Here is a 25361-nt window from a genome sequence, read left to right as displayed (position 1 = left end):
AAGAGCTGTTTTGTGATGTTGGACACAAAGCCTTTATTAGATATCTGTGTTCCAGTTATTTTCTCCCTGTCTGTGCCTTATCCTTTCATTTTTCTTAAAAATGTCTTTCACAGAGCAGAAGACTTTATTTTTAATAATGTCCAACGCATGCTTTTCCCCATAGAATATGCTTTTGCAGTGTTGTATCTAAAAACTCATCACCAAGTCCAGTGTCCTAGAGATTTTTCTCCTGTATTCTTTATTCTTGAATTTTTACATTTAGATGTCTGATTTCGTTTTTTGTTAATACTTGTGTAAGGTCTGTGTCTAGTTTCATTTCTTTTGCATGAGTGTTCGGTTGTTCGAGCACCATTTGTTGAAAGACTATCTTTTCTCCTTCTATTCTCTTTGTGCCTTTGTCAAAAAAGGTTTGACTTTACTTTGGTAGATCTATTCCTGGTCCTTCTAATGTGTTCTGTTGTTCTGTGTGTCTCTCTCAGCACTAACACCCTGTCGTGGTTGCTAGTAGCTTCATAGTAAGTCTGAAGACCAGGTGAGGTGAATTCTCATTTTTCTTCCACATTGTGTTGGCTGTTCTATTTTTCTCAAAGCTTTTTAAAAGATGTTATTTGTTTGTCAGAGAGAGAGAGCACAAACAGGGGATGTCACAGGCAGAGAGGGCAGAGGGAGAAGCAGGCTCCCCTCTGAGCAAGGAGCCTGACTCGGGACCTCATCCCAGGACTCTGGGGTCATGACCTGAGCTGAAGGCAAATGCTCAACCACCTGAGCCACCCAGCTGTCCAGTGTGTTGGCTCTTCTGGATCTTTGGACTTTCTGTGTAAACTTCAGAATCTTCTTGTCAGTATCTGCAAGAGAACTGGGAGGTTTTATTTGGATTTCATTGCATTTATCGATTAAGTTGGAAAGAATTGACGTCTTTGCCATATTGAGTCTTGCTACTGATGACTACGAAGTCTCTCTCCATTTATTTAGATCTTTGGTTTCTTCCATCAGATTTGTCTTACTGTGCATATATATATTGTGTGAGATTTTATACCCGAGTACCCTTTTTAGGGGTGTACTGTAAATGGTATTTTTTTCATTTGAAAATTTGGAATTCAACTCTTTATTCAGATATAGGAAAATAGTTGACCTTTTTATATTGACCTTGTAGCCTATGATGTTTTGGTATTTCCTCATTACTTCCAGTAGATTTTTTTTCTTTTTATAAGATATTTGAGGTTTTCTACATAGACAATAATATTGACTTCAGATAGAGTTTTGTTTTTCCTTTTCAATGAAACACCCTCATTGTCTCATGCCCTCTTTCCATCCACCTTCCCTCTAGTAATCACCAGTTTGTTCTCTATATTTGTGCGTCTCTTGTTTTTGCCTCTTTTATGCTTTGTTTCGTTTCTTAAATTTCACATATGATTGACTCATAGGATATTTGTCTTTTTTTGACTATTTCATATAGTATTATACCCTCTAGATTTATCCATGTTGTTGCACATGTTAAGATTTCATTCTTTTCTCTGGCTAAGTACTATTTTATTAGATATCTATATCTATCGATCTATCTATCTCTATCTCTATCTCTACACCACGTTTTTTTATCCACTCATCTATTGACGGGCTCTTCCATATCTTGCCTACTGTAAATAGTGCTGCAATATAAACGTATCTTTTCAAATGTTTTCATTTTCTTTGAGCAAATACCCAGTAATGGAATTACTGGAACATATGACAGTTCTATTTTTACTTTTTGAGGAACCCCCACATTGTTTCCCATAATGGCTGCACCAGTTTTCATCCCCACCATCAGTACACAAGGTTCCTTTTTCTCCACATGATCAGCAACTCTTGTTCTTTCTTGTTCTTTTTCTGCAGGCAGAGTCCCAGGCTGGCAGGAGAAGTGGTCGTGGTCGCTGGGACAGCCCTCCAAAATGGGTGAGGTGACCTTTCAGACTCTGGGGAGGTGAAGGGTTCCTCACATCACAGCAGCACGCGGGCCATAACGTAGGCGGGTTTTACTGGACCCATCAGACAACCTGTGCAAGACGTGAGGACGAGTGAAATGCGCCGCCTGGAATGGAGGTTGTGTTGGCTTCTGGGGCTTCTGTCCCCAGGAGATATTCAGGCCAGTGGGGTGGGGGCTAAGGGGCAGGTTATTTGGGGCAGATGTGCCTTGCTTCCGAGGAGACCCTGTGTTTGAGCAGGAAGGCGGGGGCTGCAGTTGGATCTGGCACCTGGGCCCACGTTGGTCCCCACGGTGGTTGGGTTGAGGGGAGCACAGGGCTGGCCGGCTGGAGTCTGCAGCCCCTCAACTGCCTTTTGACAGCCTGTACCCAGGACCCGGGGCACCTGGGCACAGCCAGAGTCCCAGGGCCCAGGCAGATGCTTATAGGAAAGGACTGGAGCCAGGGAAGGAGGGAGGCAGGCAGGCCCAGGCAGCCACGGCAGGCCCAGCCAGCCAGGTCACCGGGGTGCTCAAGCCTGACTCTCTGGTCTGTGCTTTATTGGAAGGTTGGCGTTTTTCAGGGCAAAATGTGCACAGTGTGAACTCTGCCATAGCCAGGACCCTGAAGTGGAAGAGTGTTGTGGAAGGGGAAGGTAGTCGTTGTTGGTTTTTTTGGTTTTGTTTTTGTTTTTGTTTTCTTGTTGAGTACCAGGGCCCATGAGAGGCATGTCGTAGCAAGGAAAGACCAGAGGCCCTTTTCAGCCTCATGGAACTCCTAGCAGCCAATTCGCCAAGCATGCTTTAGGGGAAGGCCTTCCAGCAGCAATGCTCAGACTTTGACAGATGGCGGGGCCCTGTGGTTTTGGCCTCCTTGAACCGGCACTCCCTGCTGGGACGGAGGGGCCTGCTTCCGTCATGGGTGACTCCGTGTCTCCCCACGTGTGGGTCCTGAGACCTCGACTGAATGCTGTCCTTGTTTTTACAGGTGGCGCTTCGAGGCTCCGGGGGACGTGGCCTGCTGGGCAGCATCCAAAGCGTCTGGCCTCCGTCTCTTCAGTGCAGATGGAAGTGCAGCACGTCCAGGAGTGTGACCGCTGCCATCTCCCTGGTGTACGTGCATCGCAGTGGTAAGTAGTCTTGGTTCTGAACCTCCCACCTGGGTTGAGGTTCAGGCCTTGACTTGGGTGTCTTTCTTGCCGGCTTCTGTCTTTCTTCCGGAGGCAAAGAGAGCCTCTTCTTGTCGATTAATGTGGAGATGTACCCTTGACCAGAATGTCTAGAGTTGGCTGCTTGGGGAAGATGACTTAGTGGCACATATGGAGAAGGTTCTGCAAGACCGTGCCCCACACAAGACTTCTGAACTCCAGGTTGCCCCTGGTAGCAGAGTCCTGAGTTATTGCAGCCTGACCTTATAAATAGACATTCTCTCGATGAACGACTTTCTGCCCACACTTGCTTTATTGGGCCATTCATCTAGAGCAAGGAATCTCGGGCATCTTTACAAATGGATGTCTGAGTGGACTTCCGCACACGTTTTTCTCTCTATCTCTCTCTCTTTCTCTCTCCTGTTTTTTCTTTTCTTTTCTTTTTTTTTTTTTTTTTTTTGCGGGGGAGTGGGTGTTGCAGGGGATGAGAGCGACCCTTCAGCAGGCTCCACATGCCTTCCATAGCCTGACGCGGGGCTCAGTCCCATAGCCCTGACATCATAACCCGAGCCAAAGCCAAAAGCTGGTCCCTTAACTGAAAGAACCTTGCAGGCATTCCTGGACAGGCTTTGTCTTTACGGAAGGGACCGTAAGAACCCCTTCCTGTTTAAAATCTACCGAATCGGGGAGTATTTCCACATCTGCAGTGGTTGTACACCCTCTCGGGCCCAGAGATATGTAGGTCTTCTTGGTGGTGGAGAAAAACCTTTGGCTCCCACGTTCTCATAGACAGTGAGGAAGCCCTCACTGCCTGATGCTGAACTGTGGAGGTTTTCGTGCCCTGTCTTCCAGAAGAGCATCTTTGTGAAAGATGAAATTAATTTGCCAGCCCCAGGGTGGCGCAGTTGGGTAAGCATCTGCCCTTGGCTGAGGTCAGGATCCCTGGATCCTGGGTGATCTAAGCCCTGTATTGGGCACCCTTCTCCCTCTTCTCCGCTCCCGGACCCCGGCTGTTCTTGCTCCCTCGCTAGCTCTGTCGCTCTCCAATAAGTGAAGTAAATAGATCTATTTCTAAGCATGCAATTAATTTGTAAATCCTTTGCACTTTGTGAGGACAATATTAGTAGAATGAGGGACCCATGAGAGGTAGATCACAGACCATGTGTTTTTTGAATCTTGTGGCCATTCATCCTTGCGATCTATGTACATCGATAGGTTCATGTTTTTGTGAACATACTTTGATCACCTTGTGTTCTGAGACTCTGAGTTCACCCTCGACTTGACGTTCTCATGGATCCCAGGCAGTGTTACTTCCCGTGATCCCACTTCCTACCAAGAGACAGTACCTGTGTCTGTTGTGAGAGCTCATGAGGGAGAAGTCCCCCGTTCTTACTTGGCACAGCGTGCACGGTTGTGAGACCCCGCCTGTTCCGTGAGACTGGCCTTTATGCAAGTACTGCTGGATCAGAGCAGATGTGCTTGATTTCTGGCTATTGGTTACTGGAATAGCGCATTCCGCATCCCTCAGAACGGGGCCCTGTTGTATGTGTTTGCAGTGTCCGAGTTTATATCTCAGAGTCACCCCGAGGTATTCCTTGGGAGGTAGTTGCCCAGTGATTCTCTGATGGGAGTGTCCAGGGAAGAATTTCCCCCCGTTGTATTGGGATCAGTGATTCCTCGGTGTGAGGCTGTCATTGCTGGCTAGGGAAGAAGGGATAGCTGAGCCCATTCCTTGGCTCATCAGACCGGGAGGATTTTCCTGTGTGCGAATCCTCCCAGGTCCTCCTTGTGTTGGCTTGTGAGGAATGGGATTCCCATATGGGATGTCCTCGGCATTCGGCCACAGCGATGAGGCAGGGGGTCCCAGGGGTGCCTGCACCTTCGCTCCCGTGTGAGGGATGAAGCACACTCTGAGATGGTAGCAGAAGCCTCAGGCCTGAGCCCCACCTGAAGCTTCTCCCACCAGGATACGGTGCTAGTGGCTCTCCCCGTGTGAGTTCTCTGGTGTTGGGAAAGGGCCCACTTCTGGCTGAAGGCTCTGCTTCAGTGACGGGAGACAAGGGGTTTGTACTGTGTGATTTCTGTGGCGGTGAGCAAGGTGGGCGCTCTGGGTACAGGCAGGGCCCCAGTGATGACAGACTCCGGTTTCTCGGCTCTGAGTTGTCTGGTGTCTCCAAATGTGAGAGCTGTATGGGGCGGCTCTTCCACGTTGACCGCATTTGTCGGGGTTGCGGCCAGTGTGGATCCTTGGAAGCTGGCTAAGGGTGTGGCCTAAACGCTTTCCCCTGAAGATGACATTCAACCAGTTTCTGTCTGTGGGAACGTGCCCATGGCCCCGAAGGGATGCATGTTGCTGCGAGCTCTGGTGCAGCCATCCCAGCACATGGCTTCTACCCCGTGTGAGGTCCTGGACATGAAGAAGAGCAGAGCTCTCTGAAGCAAGGGTCTCCTACCTTCGTTCCATCCGTGAGGTGCGTCTCCAGTGGTCTTACTGTGTACAGAGGTGAGCACTGCCCTTTAGTTGCTCCCCCCCCCGTGTATCATGTCTCCGTTCCTCGGAAGGGTGAGTTCTCTCGTGTCTCCCGAGGTTAGAGCCCCCACTAAAGTCTCTCCCACACTGGGGAGATGGGTGTGCTGCGATCCAGGATGAACGAGCTCTGATGTCCCTGGCACCAGGGACACATGGCTGAAGGCTCTTCCACACTGTCAGCAAATACAAGGCTTGTCTTCCCAGGACACAGCACACCCGGAGTGAGGTGAGGCACGTGAGACCTCTCCGTGCTGTGCCCCAGCATTGCCCGGGTTCCTGTGCAGTGTGAACCCTCTGCTAATGGCCAGAACACGAGGGGCTGTGACGGGATCGCTCCCTCACGTTCCTCCCTTTCTGACTCAACAGACGCGCTCCAGCCCCTCCCTTCAGGAATGGTCGCCGTGTCTACCCCTGCAAGCCACTTGCAGTCGCGTGCCTTGCTCCTTTCCGGAATTCAGATAGATCTTTCTACAAGGTAGCCTCATACCCATGTCAACTGCTGATTAAATTTTCAGTGTTTCCGTTTCAAAGACTATATACCCGTGAGTCATGCTGAAGCCAGTGACTTTTCCAGACACATGGGCTGCGGCTTGACTCGAGGTCCATTTCAGCCGAGAAACGAAACTCTTCAGGTTTCAGCTGTATGCTCAGGGTCTTGGATGACAGGAGATTGTGGGGAATGCTTAGCGTAGCCCGTGTCCAGCTCTCGTGTGGAAGGCCAGGGTTCATGACCCTGAAGCTTCCCGTTGACTTGCAGAGCAGACCTTTGAGATGCCCCCGTGTGGGTCTCCCTTCATCCTTTATAATAGGGAACGTGTTGCCGTGAGCTCCTGGGTCTTGTACACACAAATGAGTCCCGGAACACTAGGTGAAAAAGTACTGAAGTGCTGTGTGGGGACTAACAGAACAGAAGGAGAAAAGGAAAGAGGGGGAGGGAGGAAGGAATACAAAGAACAAAAAGATCCTGCAGGGAAGGAAGGGAGGGAGGGAGGGAGGGAGGAAGGGAGGGCAGCTTGAAAAAGGGAGAAGAGGAGCTGGTAGAGAGGCATTAGGGGAAAGAAGAATTTTGAAAGTCGTGAGACAAACATCTGAGAGTTAAGATTTGAGTTTGATGACAAAGGAAAGAAATGGAGTCCTCTACTCAGGAGCAGAAACCGGTGATAGGGTGTTGGTGATGAGAACCTATGGACCAGATAAACCTGTGAGACAAAGAAAGGGAGGATGGGATGCTGGGGAGTTTCAGAAGGGCAACGTCAACCACGTCGAGGACTGAAAGAGGGGCCATGTGAGGGTTTGAGTGCAAGAATCCCAGAAGGGTCCTGTCCTCGGGGGATACACAATGTGCAGTGGGTGAGGTGGATGGAGTCGCAAGAGTCGACAGAAATGGGCCCGTGTTGCGGGGTTGTTTCCACAGGAGCCCTACAAGAGACAGGACTGATGTAGGACAGAGGTTAGCATTCAAGGCCGATGGTCCAGAAAAAGTCTTGAGACGACTTTGCTGGCAGGAGTTGATTTTAATTAAAGCACAGGGATACAACCCTTGGGTAGAATGGGCTGCTTGCTGGGGTTGTGACGGGAGGCTGGCTTTCTGGGATGGCATTGGAGGAGGTCAGGCAAAAGGGAGGTTTTGCAAGAAAGTGGCAGGTGGACAGAGGACACCCAGGATACCGTTGGCTTTGCTCTTGTGAAGGGAAGGTGGTTTTTCCTGCTAGGAAGGCATGAATTGAAAGATGGTGGGGAGCTTCTCCCCTCACAGGTCCTTCTCAAGGGACTGCAGGTTTGAAAAGAAACTCTGTCCTACGGACATTTCCCTGGGCCTCAGCCTCCCTCAGTGTCGTGGAGGGGAGGGAGATGTCAGGGCTTCAGGAAACGGAGACCCGGGCCTCGGGCAGGTCGCTAGGCTTTCGTTAAGCGGGCCTCTTCCTACAGAATCACGAGGACTTTTACAAACCGAGGGAGACTCCGGTCTTGCTGGGTTTTGATGTCCATCTGGGGAGAATCAGTTTTTTCCTTTCCTCAGCCTGAGGGCAGTCAGAGCGACTGAGGGATGTCCCCCGTATCACAGGTTGGGGGGCGGTGTGGCGTGCCAGCTCCCTGCTTGGTGCTCAGCTAGCCTTGTCCTCCCTCCTCGTGTGCCCCTGACCAGTGCGGAGTCTTGCGTGGTTAAGGTCGTTGAAGGAGGACGGTCTCATCTTCTGTAGCTTCTTCCTGCTGAGTAGGGGCGTAGAGCTGTCCCTCCGCGTGGGTCGTTCCTGGTCAGGTGCGGGAGGCCCAGCTGGGGGAGGCCTCTGCTGTCAGAGTTGTAAAAGGAAGAGGCCACTGAGTGCAGGGGAGAGCCTCTCCTCCCTAAACCTCTTGCTGCTGCCAAACACACAGGCTGAGCGGGGCCCGTTTTGTGGGGCCGCTGCCAGTGTGGAGCCCAGCATTGGTCACGGTCCTGTGCGTCGAAGCGACAGGGGCTGTTCCGGTGCGACACCCTCGGGGAATCCAGCAGGGGTAGGGCGGCTGCCCCTCGAGTGGATCCCAGGGTGGTCAAGGGGCCCTGGCAGTGCCGCATCGTCCTGCATGTGTCATGCTCTGCAGGGTTGCCGTTGACTGCAGGGGAAGTGGGAGGAGGAGCAGCCCCTGCAGCAGACAGGGGAGACGACGGGAAGGCTGCTGTCCCGCCCAGTCCCAGGTGGGCCCAGTCCCAGGTGGGCCCAGTCTCCCCACACAACGGACTGTTGTGGGCCCAGGTGGTTGCCTCGTGCTTCAAGTGTCCGTCATTGGCAGGGTCCGGGCAGCCAACTCTGGGTTTGGCGGCCGACTCAGAGGGTCCTCTCGTCTCGTCCTCGGGGCTCCAGTGCCGTCCTCGGGTGGGCTGCCCTGAAGTCTTCTCTTTGGCCTTCGGAGGTCAGGCGTAAGAGAGCCGTCCCTGCAGGCGTGTTTCCTTGTGTGCTCATGCCGAATCCTCCTCCGGGCCCAAATCGGAGCCGCAAGTGGGGCCCCAGGGCCCTCCTGGCTCCCTTTGTCGGAGCACCCCAGGAGCCTCTGGTGCCTCGGGGTGGTGGGCACACTGTCCTGTGGCGCAGCTGTGGAGACAACGGGGGGAGTGGTGTGAGATAGCGAGTGGCGTGTGGCCTGGGCCAGGTCTTACCAGAGGCCTGTGGGGTTTTGCGGGACGTGTGTTCTGAGGTGTTGAGGTGGAGGTTTCCCTGCAGGACCCACACGTGACCTGAAGAAAGGGGAATTTCCCCTGGGCCCCCTGGGGCTGAATGAAGGCTACACTGCCAGGGTCCCTGAGGCCCCTTCCCTGAGCGTCCTCCTCCATGACGGCGGGGTCCTCCTCCTGCTGGGCTGTCCCTTCCCCAGCCTCTCTGAGAACCCTGGACATGCCCTTCTCTGTGGGGGGAGCCTTTGCCCACACGAGTGTTGCAGGTGGCGTGGCAGAGACCACATGCTCCCGACTCCCACGGGAAGTGAGTTCGCACAGTCCACGGGCTGTGGGCGGGTGTTGGGCGAGGTGGGAGCAGGCAGGGTGGCCTTTCCCTGGTGGGTCTCCCCTGCCGACTGAGGGATCGAGGAGAGTCTCTAGAGTATGAAACTCACAAAGCAAAATGGTGCCATGAGGGGACCCACTACCTCCCACGAGGCGTCTTGTCGGCTCGGGGGACTGGAGGTGTTGGTCAGATCATATGGGAGTGTCTGGTGGACATGACTCAGCTGGAGACCGGGCCCAACTCCGTGCCCACAGGGATGCAGCGCTGGGAGGGGTGAGCTGTCCTGCTCCTGTGAGCCCGGGGGCCTGTCTCGTTTGCTCATTTCTCACGTGCCTGAAGTGGGAGAGGAGGCCACCCCACCACTGTCTCTTCGCGACTAGTGTCGTCCGGGAGCAAGCCGTCTGCTGACTTTTGCAGGGTGAGAGGGCAAGGCTTGGGTCGTGCAGAGGGAGGGACTCAATGGGGGGCGTGGAGCCCTTTGCCAGAAGGTCACCGTGCCTAGGCTGCCTAGGGTCCAGTCCCTCCAGGCGGCCAGGACGACAGTCCCCAACCATCACAGGGAGTTGCACAGATCAGGTGGAGGTTCCCCGTGGGATGTTCTCAGGGCTTCCTGGTGCCTGCAGGGACTGGGACCTTCCTCTCCTCTCCTCTTTGTGGTCAGAGGCTAGGGCATCACCCCGGGTTTTGTGCGGTTTGCCGAGGTACCCACAACAGGGACGGGGCAACGAGGGAGAACATGTGTCCATGTTCACCGGCCTTTTTTCCTGCCTGCCTCACCCCGTTCCCGAGTCCTCCTCTTCTTCTGCTTCCCTTGTCGTTTGCACCATGTCCACCGAAGGGAAGCTTCTCGAGAGCTGAGAGCAAGAGCAGAACTGGGTATAAGCAAAGACTCCCCGGCATCAGAGAACCAAGTGGGGACACCCACGCCCAGCCTCCCTTCCCGAGAGCCCTCCAGCCAGGTGAGCCGTGCCCTGCCGACTCCCAGCCCTCCTCTCTGCTCTGCTGTCCGGGGCTGCTTCCCAGAGTCAGCGGTGAGGGGTCAGGGTGATGGTAGTAAAGGGGTGAGGAGGGCTTCGCAGGGATTTCATGCAGCAGTTCCGATGCAAAGCCCGAGTGCCTGCCAGAGACGAGGGCCTTCAGGGTTGCCATTGTCACAGCAGGGAAAGGGGAAGAGCTGGGAGGAGGCGCTTATGGACAGAGGAGAGAGGAAGCCCAAGAGATGGAGGTGAAAGTGAATTACAGGCGCAGGGTGGCTCCTTTCGTCGGAATTGTTGTCTTCCGTGGAATCCTTCTCCGGGTCAGAGAGCAGCGAGGATGCTGGGGTTGGCCGTGAGAGAGGACAAAGGGAGTCAGTGCAGCTGGCCACCCACGGCCTGCTGCTCTGGGGATGCTGGGCTCTGCCCTCAGTGGGGTGCGTCGCTAGCTCCGAGTCCTCCCTGGCCTTGGTCGCTTGATCTCCGCAGGGTACAGGGGAATCTCTGTTTGCCCACCTGCTCCTCCCACCTCCGATTCTCTCCCAGACCCGGAAGCCTGGCTGTGTGATCCTTTCGCCCCAGGAGGCTGTCACTGTCCCTAAGACTGCCTCTGCGGGACTTTGTCTTCCTCTGTCCTTGTTCCTGTCCTTCTCTGCTCTCCTTCTTCCTCCTCCTCCTCCTCCCCTAGAGATGCTCCATGTCCTTCCCCCTGCCAAGCTCCACCAGTCCTATTGTTGTCCAGGAGGGGGCAACCAAGGAAAGAGAGGAGATATCCTGGGTCCCCCGGAATCAATCCCCCGATCCGTCTCTGCTGGGAGCAGCTGTCCTGGGTCTGGGATTGCTGGGGAAGTGCAGGGAGAGATGGCCCACCACCTCCCCACAGCCCATGTCTGCCCAGGGACGGGGATAACCTTCCCAGGGACGTGTTTCAGGGAACTCAGTGCCCTCTGTTTCCCTAAGTGTTACAGAGGTTGAATGGAGACGGGAGCATGGGAGATTGTGCAGGCGCCCTCAGCTGTTCAGGGCAGCCCTGGAAAACGTCCAGCGGTGTGGTCACTGAAACACAGGATTCCTGCCAGTTCTCCTGCTGAGGCTTGCCGGGAATGGACGGGGCCGGGGTGTGTGTAGGGCCCTGGGCAGGCCTGAGGAACGTTTGCCGTTGGGGCATGCCTAGGGAGTGGGGAGCATGGCCAGGGCTGTAAGCCGGCGAGGTGGGTTTGTGAGAGGAACCGTGACTCCCTGGCCCTGCTCCCAAGAGGCTCTGTGCTATGCCTCGACGCCAGCTGGTGAGAGGTAGAGAGGACCCAGGGCAGCAAGTGTGTGAAGCAGGTCCCGCAGCCCCTTCACACAGGCCCGGGGGACCGTGGCCCACGAAAGGGGTTCACCAGGGCAGCTGCATGGGGGCGTCCCGCCCTTGGGAACATGTCCACAGGTTAGACTCGGCTGGGGTGTGAAGACTGGCAGAAGCTCCGATTTACGGGAGCATGTGGAGTGAACCCAGGGGAAGTACGCTTTCCCTTCTGCAGCTCTGGGAGTCCCCTTGAAGGTACAGCAGCTTGGAGAGAACCGGGACGGTTTGGTAGTGGAGGTTATGAGGGAGAGAATTTAGACCCGTCTTCCACCTCCTGGCTCAGTCCAGAGCGTACTGTCGCGGTTGTCTTGCCCAGGAGAGTGCGGTTGGGGTTGCAAGTCCTGAGCATGACCAGGTCTGGGCCCGTGCCAAGAAAGATGCAGAATCTCTTGTGCACCATTCCCGAGAGGCCATGAGCAAAGAGGCCAAGCTTTGACATGTGGCAGCGGCCAAGGGAGGCACGAGCAGCTTTGATGGAAAAGATCCTTCAAGGAGCCGCGCAAGGAGTCCAGTGGTGATGATAAACCCAGCCTACCCTAAAGGCCCGTGGACACTTGGCCTGTTCTTTTCATCCCGAAACCGTGACAGGAGCAAATCATGCCTGTGCCAGAGCATCCCTTTCCTTGGTGGTTTTTGACCCACCTTCTTCATTCTCTGGAGCGGCAGGGGCAACCCCATGTTCCCAGGAGCCATGTCCCAGTGTTCCCCTCCTCGGTGCCGTTCCCTACCTGAAGAGACTTCATCGTCACTGGTGGAGTAGTCCTCGATGCTCTCTACCAGTAGGTCTGTAAGAACTGAAAGAGGAGCAATGCCGTTAGGAGAGAAACCGCCTCACCCCTTCATCCCAAGTGCGTTGCGATGTCTCTGGGCCATGCGGCATCTGCCTGACCCTTCTGCTGTGCTGTCAGAGGTTCACGGGGCTGCTGGAGCCGGAGCCCTTGGAGGAGACGGGGATTGGAGTTTCCTGCCTTCTAATGACGCTGCAGCAGTCACCTCAGTGTCAGTTCTGCATGCCCATGACCGCTGTCCCCTCCCAGCGCGACCATCGGAATCTCCAGTCGTTATGGGACTCTTGACGTGTGGCTAGTGGGAGTGAGCAACTGGACGTTTTCATTCCCTTGATGATTTCCGTGTACTGCACTGAGAATATAAATGACTGTGTATGATGGATACTAGACAGACTCTTTCCTGGATCACTCAGCACTAGACACCAACCAGGAGCGAGAGACAAGGCCTGCTCTCCTGCGTATTTCTCGGGCATCAGTGGCTGGCCTGATACGGACGTTGATCAAGGGAAGACGTTCCCGGACTCTCACACACGCACCAGGCGCTGCTGGAGGTCTTTGGACCCGAGGAGATTAAGGTGAAGCCCCAGTTCCTAGATAAATGGGGAACGGATTCCGTGCAGCACGGATCTAAAGCATACAATGTGATGCTCTCGGGACAGAGAAGCTGCTAGAATAGATAAGGGAACCATAAAGGAACACAACGAGCCACGACGTTTCTGAATATGAAGAAGTCGGTGGTGGGTCTCTAGAAGCTGACCTTCCAATACCTTGGATGACTCCCCTGAGCCAACAGGAGGGTGCTGGCATACAAAGAGGCAGGGGCACCTGGGAGCGGAAGAGAAATGCCCAAGGAAGTGCGCTCATGTTGGCATCACGATGCTTCCCAAGAGGAGCCCAGAAAAAGCAACCTTTTCTGAAACAGCGAACAGAGTGAAAAGGCAAGCCACAGACTGGAGACGCCCTTGGCAATCCTTATTTCAGAAAAGGTGTGTTCACTGACAAAAAGGAAAAACAAGAAAGAAAACCAACCAAACAAAAGAAGACCGGGATTTCACCAAATGAAAGAATCGAGAAAAAGACTGGAATAGTCTGTGCTGCGAAGGGAAAGAATGACTCGGCCCTCAGACAGACATTGTTCGAAAAGATGCTCAATGTAAGGCATCGTGAGGGCAATGCGAATGCAACGGATGTTGAACTGTGGCGTTGTCCGTTAGGGACCCAAACCAGGAATTCAAGCCCAGGACCCATGTGGGAAGGAGGCAGAAAATTGGAGACTCTGGATGCAATTCGTGGAACGCAGACTGGTGCAACTACCCTGGAAAAGCCCGTTGAGTGTCCTCGGAGAGCAGCGAAAGGTACTCCCGTGGATCCCGTGCATGCGAGTGAGAAAGAGAGATGTTGGAACAACAGATTCTGTTCCAATCCATGTTTCTCATGAGAGAAAGTCTTGTCGGCTGCCAAAGAACCCTGAAACCCTGATTTGGCTCTGTTTCCATTTCCAGGCACTGAACTCCCTTGAGTTGTCTATTGGCCCAAACCTTCTGAATCTAACAAGGCCCTCTTGCATGGACAGATGGCGAGCGAAATGGGTGGTGATTGTCCTGTCACCCCTGTTGAGGTCTGAGGTTCTCTTTGGCCACCCTGCGATGCACAGAGCACCCTTTGTTCCTGCATGGAGGGGGCCCAGGTGCCCCCAGTGACGCTCAGTCCCTGAAGACCACCTCATTCCCCCTTGGATAGGACACCTTTTGGACCCACCTCCAAGAGCCCCAGCAAGGACCAGTGGTGGGTGTGGGATTTCCCTGGGAGAAGGCCAGTTGCATTCTTAGACACAGTATCTGCAGGGAAATGGTAGAAATGGTTTCTCCATGGAGAAACACGGAGTGAATTGGCCCCATCTGTTCCCTGGCCACTGGCCCTTTGTGCGGGTCATCCCCGAATGGGCTGTTGCACGCAGGTGCCCTGGAAGCCGCCTGCAGAAGGGAGGAAGTGTGTCCCAGCACTCAGTGCTTCCCATGAGGTTGGGAAGACGCATCGTGGGGCCTCTGATGCAGAGATGTGTGTGTGAGTGCAGTGTGAAGAGGGAGGTGATGTGACCATGCTTGCCCGAGACCTACCTTGGCGGGAGAGCCCCATGGACACTGACTCAGTAACAGTGGAAAAGACACACTTGTGTCTTCGGGGCACAGTCTAGCCCTTCCTAGTTAGCGACGGGATTTGTTTTCTGGGGGAACTGATGTGTATTTGCAAGGAAAGAACAGCTCTTTCAATTGTAGGTGTTGAAGAGTTTTCCCATGAATGGACGTTCATGACGTGGCAGGGATGGGAAACGTCCCTGAGAACGTGGACACCATTAATCGCCATTTTGAGAGGACCAGACACATTCGAGAGCAGAGCATTCACCCACCTGACACACATACACCAACCCTGAGAATCCCAGCACAGGGATTCCCATGGAAACAGACCTCGTGCCCAGCACCCGATCCTACGGCACCTAAGAGCAGCACGGTAGCTTCCGGGGGCAGGGTCACGAGGCCACGGGTCTCGGTCCGGAACATGACCCTTAGTCTCGTTGCAACAGGATCTGGATTCTGGGTGGCTCTCAAGATGGAACCTGCAAGCAAGCCCCACCTTGCTCTAAAGCAGTGAGTGACTCTAGAGGACAGCATACTTACCACTCTCCCTTTCCAGCAGGGCCACCTGCGATTTCAGAAAAGAAAACATGATGAACACCAAGTCCTGCCTCGTCCTGTGTGCCCAGCTCTTTTGGTCTCTTGGTGATAGGCAGGGTCATGGGCAGTGATACGGAATCCACCTAGAGGTCACATGCCCTGGGTCCATCAGGTGGCCCGGCGGTGTCAGTAGCACCCGTGAACAAACTCACGACCCTGTGGACTGGAACCGAACCTGCCGTTTCCTGCAGGGTCTTTGGAATGGGGTGTCCCTGGCTAAGAGTCACTCCCTCAAGAGTCTCCCCACCAAGGACATTGTACGTGCTGCGGTGTTCAGATCTGATTGCGAGTATCAGAGAAACAAGGGATGTTGTACCTCACCCGAAGAAAGGCTAACTTACCACCTTGGTGAACAATGGGGCCTCTCCCTCTCTGCTGTCCACGTCAAGGTCATCATCCACGCTAGCCAGGGAATCTAGGTGGATACACACAGAGAGTGTCGGGACCCCGATGGAACTCTTCGGGAATCGCTCGGGGAGCTTTGCTTGGCGTGCACATGTGGACAAGAGTGTGGAGGTGGGGAGCTCATCAGTATGGACTGAGCTGCTGTGGGCCCTTCCTGGATGGAGGATGAAAGGTCCAGGAGAGGAGCAGGGACGTGAATAGAAACTCTGCCTCCCATTGGAGCTCCACGGCCTGGAGTTACTGTGAAAGAGTCCATCTCCAAGGCACACCTACTGCCTGCCCCCAAACCTGCACCACCTAAGAGCAGCGCAGTAGTTTCCGGGGACAGGGCCATGAGGCCACGGGTCTTTCCCCAGAAAATCCCTTTCTGTTACTCTGACCCATCTTCTCAGTCCCGCCGGATCTGGAATCAGGGTGGTTCTCATCGTGGAGCCCGCGAGGAAGCCCAGACCTTGGCCCTTTTCCAGGTTGCTGTAAACAAGTGAGTGACTCTAGAGTACAGAATACTTACCGCCATCCCCTTCCAGCAGGGACACCTGTGATTTCAGAAAGGAAAACAGTATGAACATCATATCAGGCTTTGTCCTGTTTGCATGGCTCTTTTGTTCCCTGGGGGATGGGAGGAAGCCAGATGGGGCAGTGTGCTAGAGGCCCGTGAGCCCGAAAGTATGACGAGCAAAACGAGTCCTCCACAGGTGCGCCCAGTCTTCCTAGAGGTCCCCCATTCCGGGTCCCACTGGACAAAATAGGTGGCAAGGAGGAATAGCTGCTACCCGTACCCAAGCTCCCTGCCCTCCAGATGGTAGGTGATCCTGCTGTGGTTGTCCCCGCCCCCCGGCAATGCCATCGGGGTTAGGTAGCTTTTGGTAACAGATTCTCTCTCAAACTTCTCCCTCCCCTGTCAATTGTGCATGCTGAGACTTTTTTTTATGTAACCTTGATTTAAAAAGCCAGAAGACTTTTGTGTCTCCCCCAAAGAAAGGCCAACGTACCACTCTGGTGAAAAACGGGGCGTCTTCCTTTGTCATTTCTTTTGAATGTTCCCCCGCCTGTCCATCCAGCAAAGCTAGGGAGAGATCCAGAGAATGGTCAGTCCACCGGTGGGGCTCGGCAGGAAGAGCTCAGGGAGTTTCGCTTGGGGTGGGCGTGCCCGGGAGTGTCTGGCGACGTTGGGGTGTGTGGGTATGGACTGAGCAAGCTGCCGCTGCATCGAGAGAGGTCGGGGCAAGGAGCAGGAACGGAGGGAGAAATACTGACTCTGAACTCGAGCTACAGGGAATGGAATCAGGGTGAGCTCTTCAAGCCGAAAGAGGGTAAACACTAAGAGACACGGTCCGTTGTACTGTCGGGCAAGCTCCTCCAACCAGCGACTGTGTCGTGGTCATTGTCAAGACCGTTTCTTGGCCGCTCCCACCTATCTCTCACCTCTTCTAGGAGATTGTGTTTCTGCAGAAGAACCCTGTGTGGCAGGGTTGCATTCAATGCAAGCACAAGTACCCTAGAGGTTTCTATTTGTCCCTGAGTCATGCAGGGTCAGGAAAACCAAAGACCCAGGATTTCTACGTACTGACATCTGACCCTTCCAACAGAGTCCCCATCCACAAAGTGCTGATTCTTCCCAGTCTTCCTTTCCCGTGGCATGCGGGTGTGTCCTTGGAGTCCGCGGGACCCAGTTTCCCGGGACCCAGCTCCCCCAGTAAGGACCCGGCAAGTTCACGAGCGAGCCGAGGCCAGGCGAGAGAAGGGCACTCTCTAACCTGGCCGTGTAGCAGATTGTCAGGAAGTCGGATCGGGCCCCGAGCTAATGATGAAGCTTTCCTGGCCATTGCCATTTGCCAGTGAGCCTTCCCTCTGTGCGTTCAAGACGGGACCGTTTTTGTAAGGCTGGTGGTTCTGTTTGGGTTGACTAAAGTAGCTTCTGATTCCTTTGTGTTTTGACCCTGTCTGAGAAACGTCCCGAGCTAGGACAGATGTGGGCCCCTTCCTTTCTCCCCGTCCCTGTCTGAAGAAAGGGAATCCTGAGCAACCCTCCAGGTGGAGCTGAGGTCAGCGAGGAATGCGGTGTCCTAGTGCGGTGTGTGCAGCGGGGATGAAGGAGGTTTGGTTTTGAAACTCTGACCCGTGCCCTCAAGTCCATTCAGCGGGAGATGTCTTCTGGTGAAACGCACGCAGTCCACACACCCACATGCCCGGTCCCGTCGCATCGACCCACGCGAAAACGAGCCCCAACCCTCCGACGCACCAAGCACACCGCCCGAGTGACCTACTGGTTTGCAGGGACTGTAGCACAGGGTCCTGGTTTTCTGCAGGACACTCCGTTTGTTCAGTCCGCCCCAGCCTCCGTGCCCGGGAGGAACTCAGAAGGGGAGAAGCTCTCCAGACCAGAGGAGGAGAGAAAGCCCTACCTTGTTCAGCTAGATCTGTCTCCCTAAAGGGAATGACGGGGGAATACGCATACGGGACGTATCCGGTCGCCGCCTCCTGCAGTTGGAGAAAGGGAAACCCAGTGAGGATCCCAGCACCCTGTGCACACCGTGTGCAGACATCTCTGTGCCCTTGGTGTGTGTCGTAAGGAAGCTAGATGGGATGCGGTCATTGCGTCTATGATCCAGAGGAGGAGGAAATGACCTCCCGAAACGGCTCCTGCTTGTTATGTCAAAACTCCCCCGTCCATTTTCTTCAGCAACTCCTTCCAAAGCCATTTCCCATAGACAGAATGAGCTGGTGGAAAATGCTCACGACCATCCATTGCCTAAAGCAACGGTGGTGACGTTTTCTCAGTGCCCGTCTCAATCTGCTGTCCGTTAATGGTATAAACTCACGGCAGGCTCTCAGCACCAAGGACATTGTCTCTCCCCTCTGGCATGTCCATGCTCAGATGTTCATGGAAAGAGAAATCAAACACTGGCTGTCCCTCAGAAGCACAAAATGACTTTATCGAGGTGACCGAGCGGCTCAGACATTGAAGCTTCTGCCTTCAGCTCAGGACCTGATCCTAGGGTCCTGGGATGGAGGCCCACATTGGGCACCCTGCTCGAAAGGGGAGCCTGCTTCTTCCTCTCCCTCTGCTACCCCCCTGCTTGCGCTCTCGTGCGCTCTCTGTCTGTCTGTCTGTCTGTCTCTCCCCTTCTCTGTCTTTCTGTCTTTGAAATAAATAAAAAGTTGAGGAACAATGAGTTTACCTGAGGAGGGAGAGACGGAATTTCCTCCTCGGCCCTCAAAGTAGGTAGTAGCTCTTCCACCAGGTCATCGTAGGGAGCTAGGAGGATACAGAGGCACTGTGAGGACATTGGTGAGGCTTCTCCGGATGTAGGCGGGGAGTTTGGATGGATGAGGACAGGAGTCGAGTGTGCGCGTGTAGGAGGTACGGGCCGCTCTGCTGCCTGGCCTTGTCCTCGGTGCAGAGAGGAAGGGACGGGAGAGGAGCAGGGAGGAAACGCAAACAGGGTTCTTGTCTTTCTAGCTAAAGCACCCTGATCAAAGCCAGGTAGCCAGACCTGTACATGGAAGTCTCACCTGGCTCTGTGTGAGGACCGAGTCCCCTAACCTCTCCTGACTGACGTGCCATTAAGGTGTCCTACGCTGCTGCTTTGGACATCAGCTCTGGGCCCAAGATCCCCACCTGCTGCGACTATATGCATCACGTCTCTGTAAGATTTTGCATGGCATACAAAGCAGCCTTGCTTGCCGGGCGGCATTCAACCCTCGGGAAAGGAGCCTAGTAGTTTGCTTCACTCATCCTTTGTCTTCAGAAAATCCCATGTGCAATACTGGAGAGCCCGGATATCGTAGCTTCCGTAAACAGCCAGCACCGTCGATGAGTGTGATAGATTCCTTCCACTGTTCTTGAGCTGTCCCGTGTGTGTGTGTGTGTGTGTGTGTGTGTGTGTGTTTCCCCTGAAGACAGTGGCTTCCCGAACACTCCCAGGTGTTCTGACCAGTGGGCAGTTGCTTACCCAGAGGAGTCTTGGAGTGTGTGCTGATAGGCTGTAGGCCTGCTTTGCAGGAGATTTGCTTCAGGGATGTTGGGTCCCACGCACACACCCACACACACAGGGCCTTCATCCCACGTGCACACAGATCACCCCTTCCCTGTGTACGAGTTCTTCTAGGCCCTCTTCGACGTGGTGACTGTGCCTCACCAGACAGTCTCGGTCAGTATCCCCCAAACCCCGTTCCTTGTTGGAACCCAGAATCAGGGGGCAGGCTTCTTTGTACTCTAGATTTCCTCCCAGAGCCACATGCTCTTAAATACGTACAGCTGTCCTTGCTCCCAGCGTCTACCTGCCTGCGATTGGGGAAAAGGAAACAGTGAGGATCCCAGCATCCTGTCCGCTGTTGGGCCAGCTCTAAGGTTTGGGGAGGACTTCAGGCAGCTAATTGGATGAGGTCCCGTGGTTGAGTCCACGTTCCCCCACCCGAGTTCAAGAGGACAGTTTGAATGATGCTGGAGCATCGTTCAATCTCCGAAGTCCATTCTGATCACCAGACAGAACGTTCTCTTTCAAGGAGAAACCTTCTCTGCTGAAGAAGGTGTTTGGTCCCATGGAGTTTGTAACTGAGGCTGTCCTGTGTCCTCACCCTTTTTGGGTCCACTGTGCGTAAAAGGCCAGACCCAGCATTCCTCCACGAGGGGAGACTGCTGCCCCCTTCCCCTGGGAGGTAAAGTGCCAGATGTTCATCCAACTCCACTGATGGAAGAAATCAAGGAAGCACCATTTCTGTCTCTGAGAAAGAGAGGTGAGTTTACGTCGGGGAGAGTTGGGGGACCTTCCTCTGTCCAGCACCTAGGAAGGTCCTTGGACTGGCCTGCCACAGGGTCTAGGAGAACAGAGAGGAGCTGGCAGGACATTGGCTGCGCTACTCAGGAATGACTCGGGGAGTTCAGTCTGCTGGATGTGGATGCGGGGCCAGAGGGAATGGACGTGAAGGGTGACCAAGCAAGGCCTGACTTGCCAGTGGGCCAACAGTGGTGGACACAGTGGTGGACACAGTATACAGTGGTGTACACAGAATCACAGAGGAGGGGAGCAGGATGGAAAAGGGAAATGGGGCCTTGATTTTCCAACAGAGGGGATGTCATCAGTGGGAACTCATCAGCGTCTGTCTGGGAAACACTCAAGACACCCTGGTTTTCAGGGCGCAGTCCCCTGAGCCCTCCTGCCCTCTGTGAAACGAAGCCAGCTTGCTGCTTCTTCAGCTGGTCATGGGGCCTGTTCCGTGCACCTCTGCTGTGTGACCCTATCAGTCCTCTGACGTGCCTTGGTGTAGTGGGTTTTTCTGTGATGGGATCTTAAGTACTGGGGATGGTTGTATTTGTTAGTACGTGTCCGTTCAGTGACACTGCTGACATCCGTGATGCTTTGTAGACCGCACTGCCATCTACGGGGAAAACGTTGCCATCCTATCTCATGGCACCTCTGTACCCATGACATGCCCGGCCCTCCCCCTTTCCTCCCTGCATCGTCCCTTGTACTTTCTGGGTCTACGAATGTCCCTACTCGAGTGTCCTCAAAGCCTGGGATCATGTCGTGTACCTCTTTCCTTGTGTGCTTGCTTTCAAAATGCGTGTTAGGTTTCCAGGGTCCATCTGTTTCGTAAAATACTGGAAACCTTTGTTTCTTCTTACGCTTGAATTGCACTCCATGATGTGTATGGATGCCATGGAATGTGTTCTTTCCTCCCATGATGGATTTGGGGGCAGTGCCTGTCTGGGGCTATTGGGAACCCAGCTGTGTGAGACTTTAGTCCGCAGATTTCTGTCTGTTTCTAGAATGAGAAGACGTCCCCCAGTGCATTGGCCGCATGTGTAGAACGGTAACCACGTGGAATGGACTGGGTACTTGAGTTCCCCAAATGTGGTGAGGTCGTTTTGTTCCTTTGAAGGTACGTAGCACACCCATGTAAGATGTGGCTAATGGGCGGAAGTGGAGGGGGGACATCCTGAAACCTCCTGTCCTATTCTGGTCCATTTTTCTGTTCAGCATTCCTGGCGGAAAACATAGTCTCTTCCTTCCTACACATCTAAGAACCATGTTTCCTGGGGAGACCCGTAGGGACCTGTGTGTTCCAGAAAGACCTAAGATCCATCCCTTCAGCTAGTAGACACTTTTTTCCTGTGCCCCTTAAATCCAGTTTGAATGAGGATCTCATCGTGACTTGTGGACTTAAAAGGGGACGGACGGACGCCATAGAGAGAAATGGCTACCAGTGAAATCAGAGGAAAATGTGTCTCAGCAGTTTTAAAAGCTTTGATTATGTCTGTGCTACTGAACAAAAGAATGCGTCTCCAATCAACGTAATGAGTCAATCCCCAAGGTACCTACTTTCCTCGGTGTCCTCGATGATGTAGACATCATCGTGCAAGTTGAATCGGACTCTCTTCTTGCGGCGGCGTCGTCGTCGTCGTCGTGGTGGTGGAGGGGTTGGAGTGGTTGGGGGCGGCTCCACATCTTCAGAAAGACACTCCCCACAGATTTCTGGGAGATGCACAGAAAAAGAGAGCAGTGTCGGCACCTTGTCGTCAGAAGCCCGTAGGGGGATTGGACATCCTTCCCTTCTAGTCCATCTGTCTCCTGCCCCTACTTGCCAGCTGCCCAGCAGGCATTCCTCCCGCCAGGTGGGACTTAGGAAGGGGTCGCCGTGTGCTGTGCTCTGAATTCCGCCCCCTCCCACACCCACAGGTTCTCTGGGCAACGGCTTGTATGGAGCAGAGACAGGACAGAAACACAACAGAGCGCCGTGAGCACGCGTGATGGCCTGGGTCACATCCATTGAGCAGCCACACCTACCCGAGAGTGTTCCCCAGAACACTCTGTGCCCCGTTTCCCTGCCCTCCGGCCTAGACGTGAGTGTGCCGCCACGGTGTCCCAAGTGATTGAGTCCAAGGAGTGCGTGGGACCTAGGGGAGGACGGGATGCATCCCATCCGCTCGGCAGGTGTTGAGGAAGGGACCGCCTAGGGACTCAGCTAGACGGCTGGCTGTGGGTGAAGCCACAGTGGAGGACAGTGGAGTTGCCATCCTGATGAAGGATGGATCTGGGACAGGAAAGTCATCGTTTCCCTGTGGCCGGAGATCCCCGAGCCCCTGACACCAACCCACGGCCCCTGATAAAAGGTCCTGAAGCCCTGAACTAAGAGCTGCCCTCACAATCTGAAATCCCTCTGTGCCAGTGTGTCTCTAGGGGAGAGCGAGGGCCACGAGACCAGCCTCAGTCCTCACTCACCTCTGTGTTTGGGGCCCCGACATCAACTAGGTGGCGGTTTCTGCCGAATAGGGCCCTACTGAAGGACCAGGAACGGGTAGCATGAGCCACGTTCCCTCACTTCTCTGCAAGGTCAGCCCAGTCGCCCAAGGCCGTCCTGAAGGCCAGTTGCAGTCCAGGCTCCTGGGGTTCTGCTTGGCTCCCAAACTGATTCAGACTCCCAACGGTCACATACGACGCCGCCGAGAACTCGCTTGCCTTGAGCTCGCGAGTCCCGAGGAGCAGTCGATGGTAGGAACGGACATGAAGGTGGCCATGTGGGGGGGTTGGTTTCAGGAAGGAGACGGATGATGCTGAGGGGCCCCTTGCTTTGCGGACTGCTCTGGGGAGCCTGGATGGACGTGAGGCTACCCTGGCTGGACTGAGTCCCTCCCTGCTCTCTCATTCTTCGCCAGTCTACCGTCTACTCTCAGGTCTCTTGATCCCCTCTGGAGACTGTCGGTTTAGCGGACAGTCTCCTGTCTCGCTCCCTAGGCCGGGCCTGGAGAACCCAGCCCAGCAGTACCTTTGAGAGCAGCAGACAGTCCACCGTGCAGCTGCCGTGTGTTCCGTCCACCCACCCGGTGGCACAGCCCATTCCCGTGCACTCCGAGGGATCAGGCAGACGGCCCGGGAAACCCTGCACATCAACCCATGAGAACACCGCGCTATTCTCCAGTGTCTCTCCTTCTAAAAACAGCTGCATTTCGACCGCTGACCTTTCCTCTCCGATTTTGTCATGTCCATCGGGAAGAGGAGACCAGCCATTCGTTCCCCTCAAGTGTGGTGCCTGGGTCGCCCCAAGGTTCTCCTGACCCAGGGACAGCAGTGTGGCGTGTGACCTGTGTGTTGTCCCTGTAGGACTGTGTCCGAAATGGGCATTTAGAAAGAGTACGGTTTTCTGAACGTCGAAGCGCTTTAAGGAAGGCAGCTTTCCCACGAAATCCCAGTGAAACCACCCAAACGAACAAACACGGGCATCAAACCGGGGGCGGGTGGTGGATCAGAGGGTGGAGAGGAAAAGCCAAAGAGAAGAAGCCGGTCTCTGTATGAGGGAGGCAGCCAGCTCCAGAGAAGAGAACTGAGAAAATCGATAGGCACATACCCGTACAACAGCAGCTGAGATTCCCCATCGTCGGGACTGTTAGTCCTGTTCACCCAACCGCCAGGGGCTTGGCTCACAGAGTGACAGTTGAAATGGAACGTTGGATGCGTGTCATCAGGTCACCGTGGCGATGGCTCATGACAGAACTCTGAGGGTGAAGGCATCCTGCACGCTGCCGGGTCATGGAGGGAAGTGGGTCGGGGAGGGGTCAATGGATGATGGGCATAAGACACTTGTTGTGGTCAGCTCTGAGTGGTTGGAGAGAAGTGATGAGTCCCCGAGTTGTACTGTAGAATGCAATACTGCGCGGTACGTTAACTACCTGCATTTTTGGACATTCCAAAAAGGAGACTCCTGAGGGCACCTAGGAGACTGAAATGTTCATTTTACTCTCTGTTACTCTGGAAAACTCCTGCATTTATATGAGATTGTTTCACAAAGTCTCTCCAGGAGTTCTTGGTGGCTCAGTGGGTTAAGTCAAAGATAGTTTAATGAAGTCAAAGATAGTTTCTTATTTAAAGACCTTTGGAAAGTTGTAAGAAACAAACATTAAACATTTATGTTTTATCTTGCCTTCAACACCCCCATCTCTTTTTTCCAGAGGTTTCTTGGATTTTCTGACCTCAGGGGATTAATAGTGTTCACAGGAAAACAGATTAACAACGTGGCTTGAGATTTTTAATTTTTAATTTTTCCCACCTCAGTTCTGAAAAAGCCGTAGTGTTTCCTCCTTTAGGTTACTGTTAAATGTGAAACTCATCTTCTCATGTGTTTAATTTTTCTGTGTCACAGAACCTAAATTGGCAATCGGTCAAGAAGAAACAAATGTTTACATTCACTCAGTGACAAGTATCCTGCGTAAGCTCACCATCTTTCGGAGCCACACATGGACACGTAAGTATCTTGTATGTGGAGCTGTGTAGGCAGGTAAATCCAGGAACTGCAAGGCAGGCCAAGTCTCTTCTAACTTCCTCCTTCCTTCGTCCTGAGCTCTCCCTCCCCCACTAAGAGCAGAAAATGAACACATCCCAGGTGAGCTTTATGTTTGTTTATTTCCACTTTGTTTTAAAATGAGTGTTCTAAAATATGAAAGGATTCATATTTTTAAAACAAAAAAATCGAGGAGCTCCTGGGTGGCTCAGTGGGTTAAAGCCCCTGCCTTTGGCTCAGGTGATGATCCCAGGGTCCTGAGATCAAGCCCCATGTTGGGCTCCTTGCACAGCAGGGAGCCTGCTTCTCCCTCTGCCCCTCACCCTGCTCGTGTGCTCATGCTCTCTCTGTCTCACTCTCTCATTCTCTCTCTCTCTCTCTCAAAAAATAAATAAAATATTAAAGATAAATAAAAGACTCACATGATTAGGTCAGGCCCACCCAAGTAAGTCTTCCTTTTAGACCAAAGTCAACTGATTAAAGGATCTCATTTATACTTGCAAAATCTGTTTTGCCATAGCATGTATCACAATCACAGGGACTTAAGTCTCTTCCATTTAAGAGGAGTTTATGTCACGTTGTTGGATCCATTGGAGGTCGTCATCTTAGATTCTGCCTACCATAATTAGTGTGAGTTTATCCATTCTGTTTTCCAAGGTAGTTTTGGTTATTCTTGGCCATTCAAGATTCTATGTAAGTCTGAGAATAAACGTATCAGTTTCCACAAAAATATCTGCTA

At 53.6% G+C, this 25361-nt stretch overlaps 2 protein-coding genes across 2 annotated transcripts in view; one reads left to right on the top strand and one right to left on the bottom strand.

Moving 5' to 3' along the window:
• LOC122900562 (zinc finger protein 37A-like) overlaps positions 1-25361 on the top strand; it is a 57717-nt gene that overhangs the window by 29446 nt on the left and 2910 nt on the right. The gene's annotated exons all lie outside the window — the stretch shown is intronic.
• Positions 8453-23720, bottom strand: LOC122899224. Its single transcript, XM_044236811.1, has 10 exons — positions 23693-23720; positions 21670-21822; positions 18526-18602; positions 17749-17824; positions 15280-15497; positions 14882-14906; positions 12147-12212; positions 10334-10410; positions 9871-9947; positions 8453-8685 (listed from the first exon to the last, which is right to left on the bottom strand). The coding sequence occupies exons 1-10, from the start codon at positions 23718-23720 to the stop codon at positions 8553-8555; spliced, it is 930 nt and encodes a 309-aa protein (XP_044092746.1). The 3' UTR covers positions 8453-8552.

The sequence above is a fragment of the Neovison vison genome, chromosome 2 (assembly GCF_020171115.1).
Source record: "Neovison vison isolate M4711 chromosome 2, ASM_NN_V1, whole genome shotgun sequence".
NCBI classification, from domain to species: Eukaryota; Metazoa; Chordata; class Mammalia; order Carnivora; family Mustelidae; genus Neogale; species Neogale vison.
The sequence above is the reverse complement of the archived record's forward strand: the minus strand, read 5'-3'. Positions and strand labels throughout refer to the sequence as shown.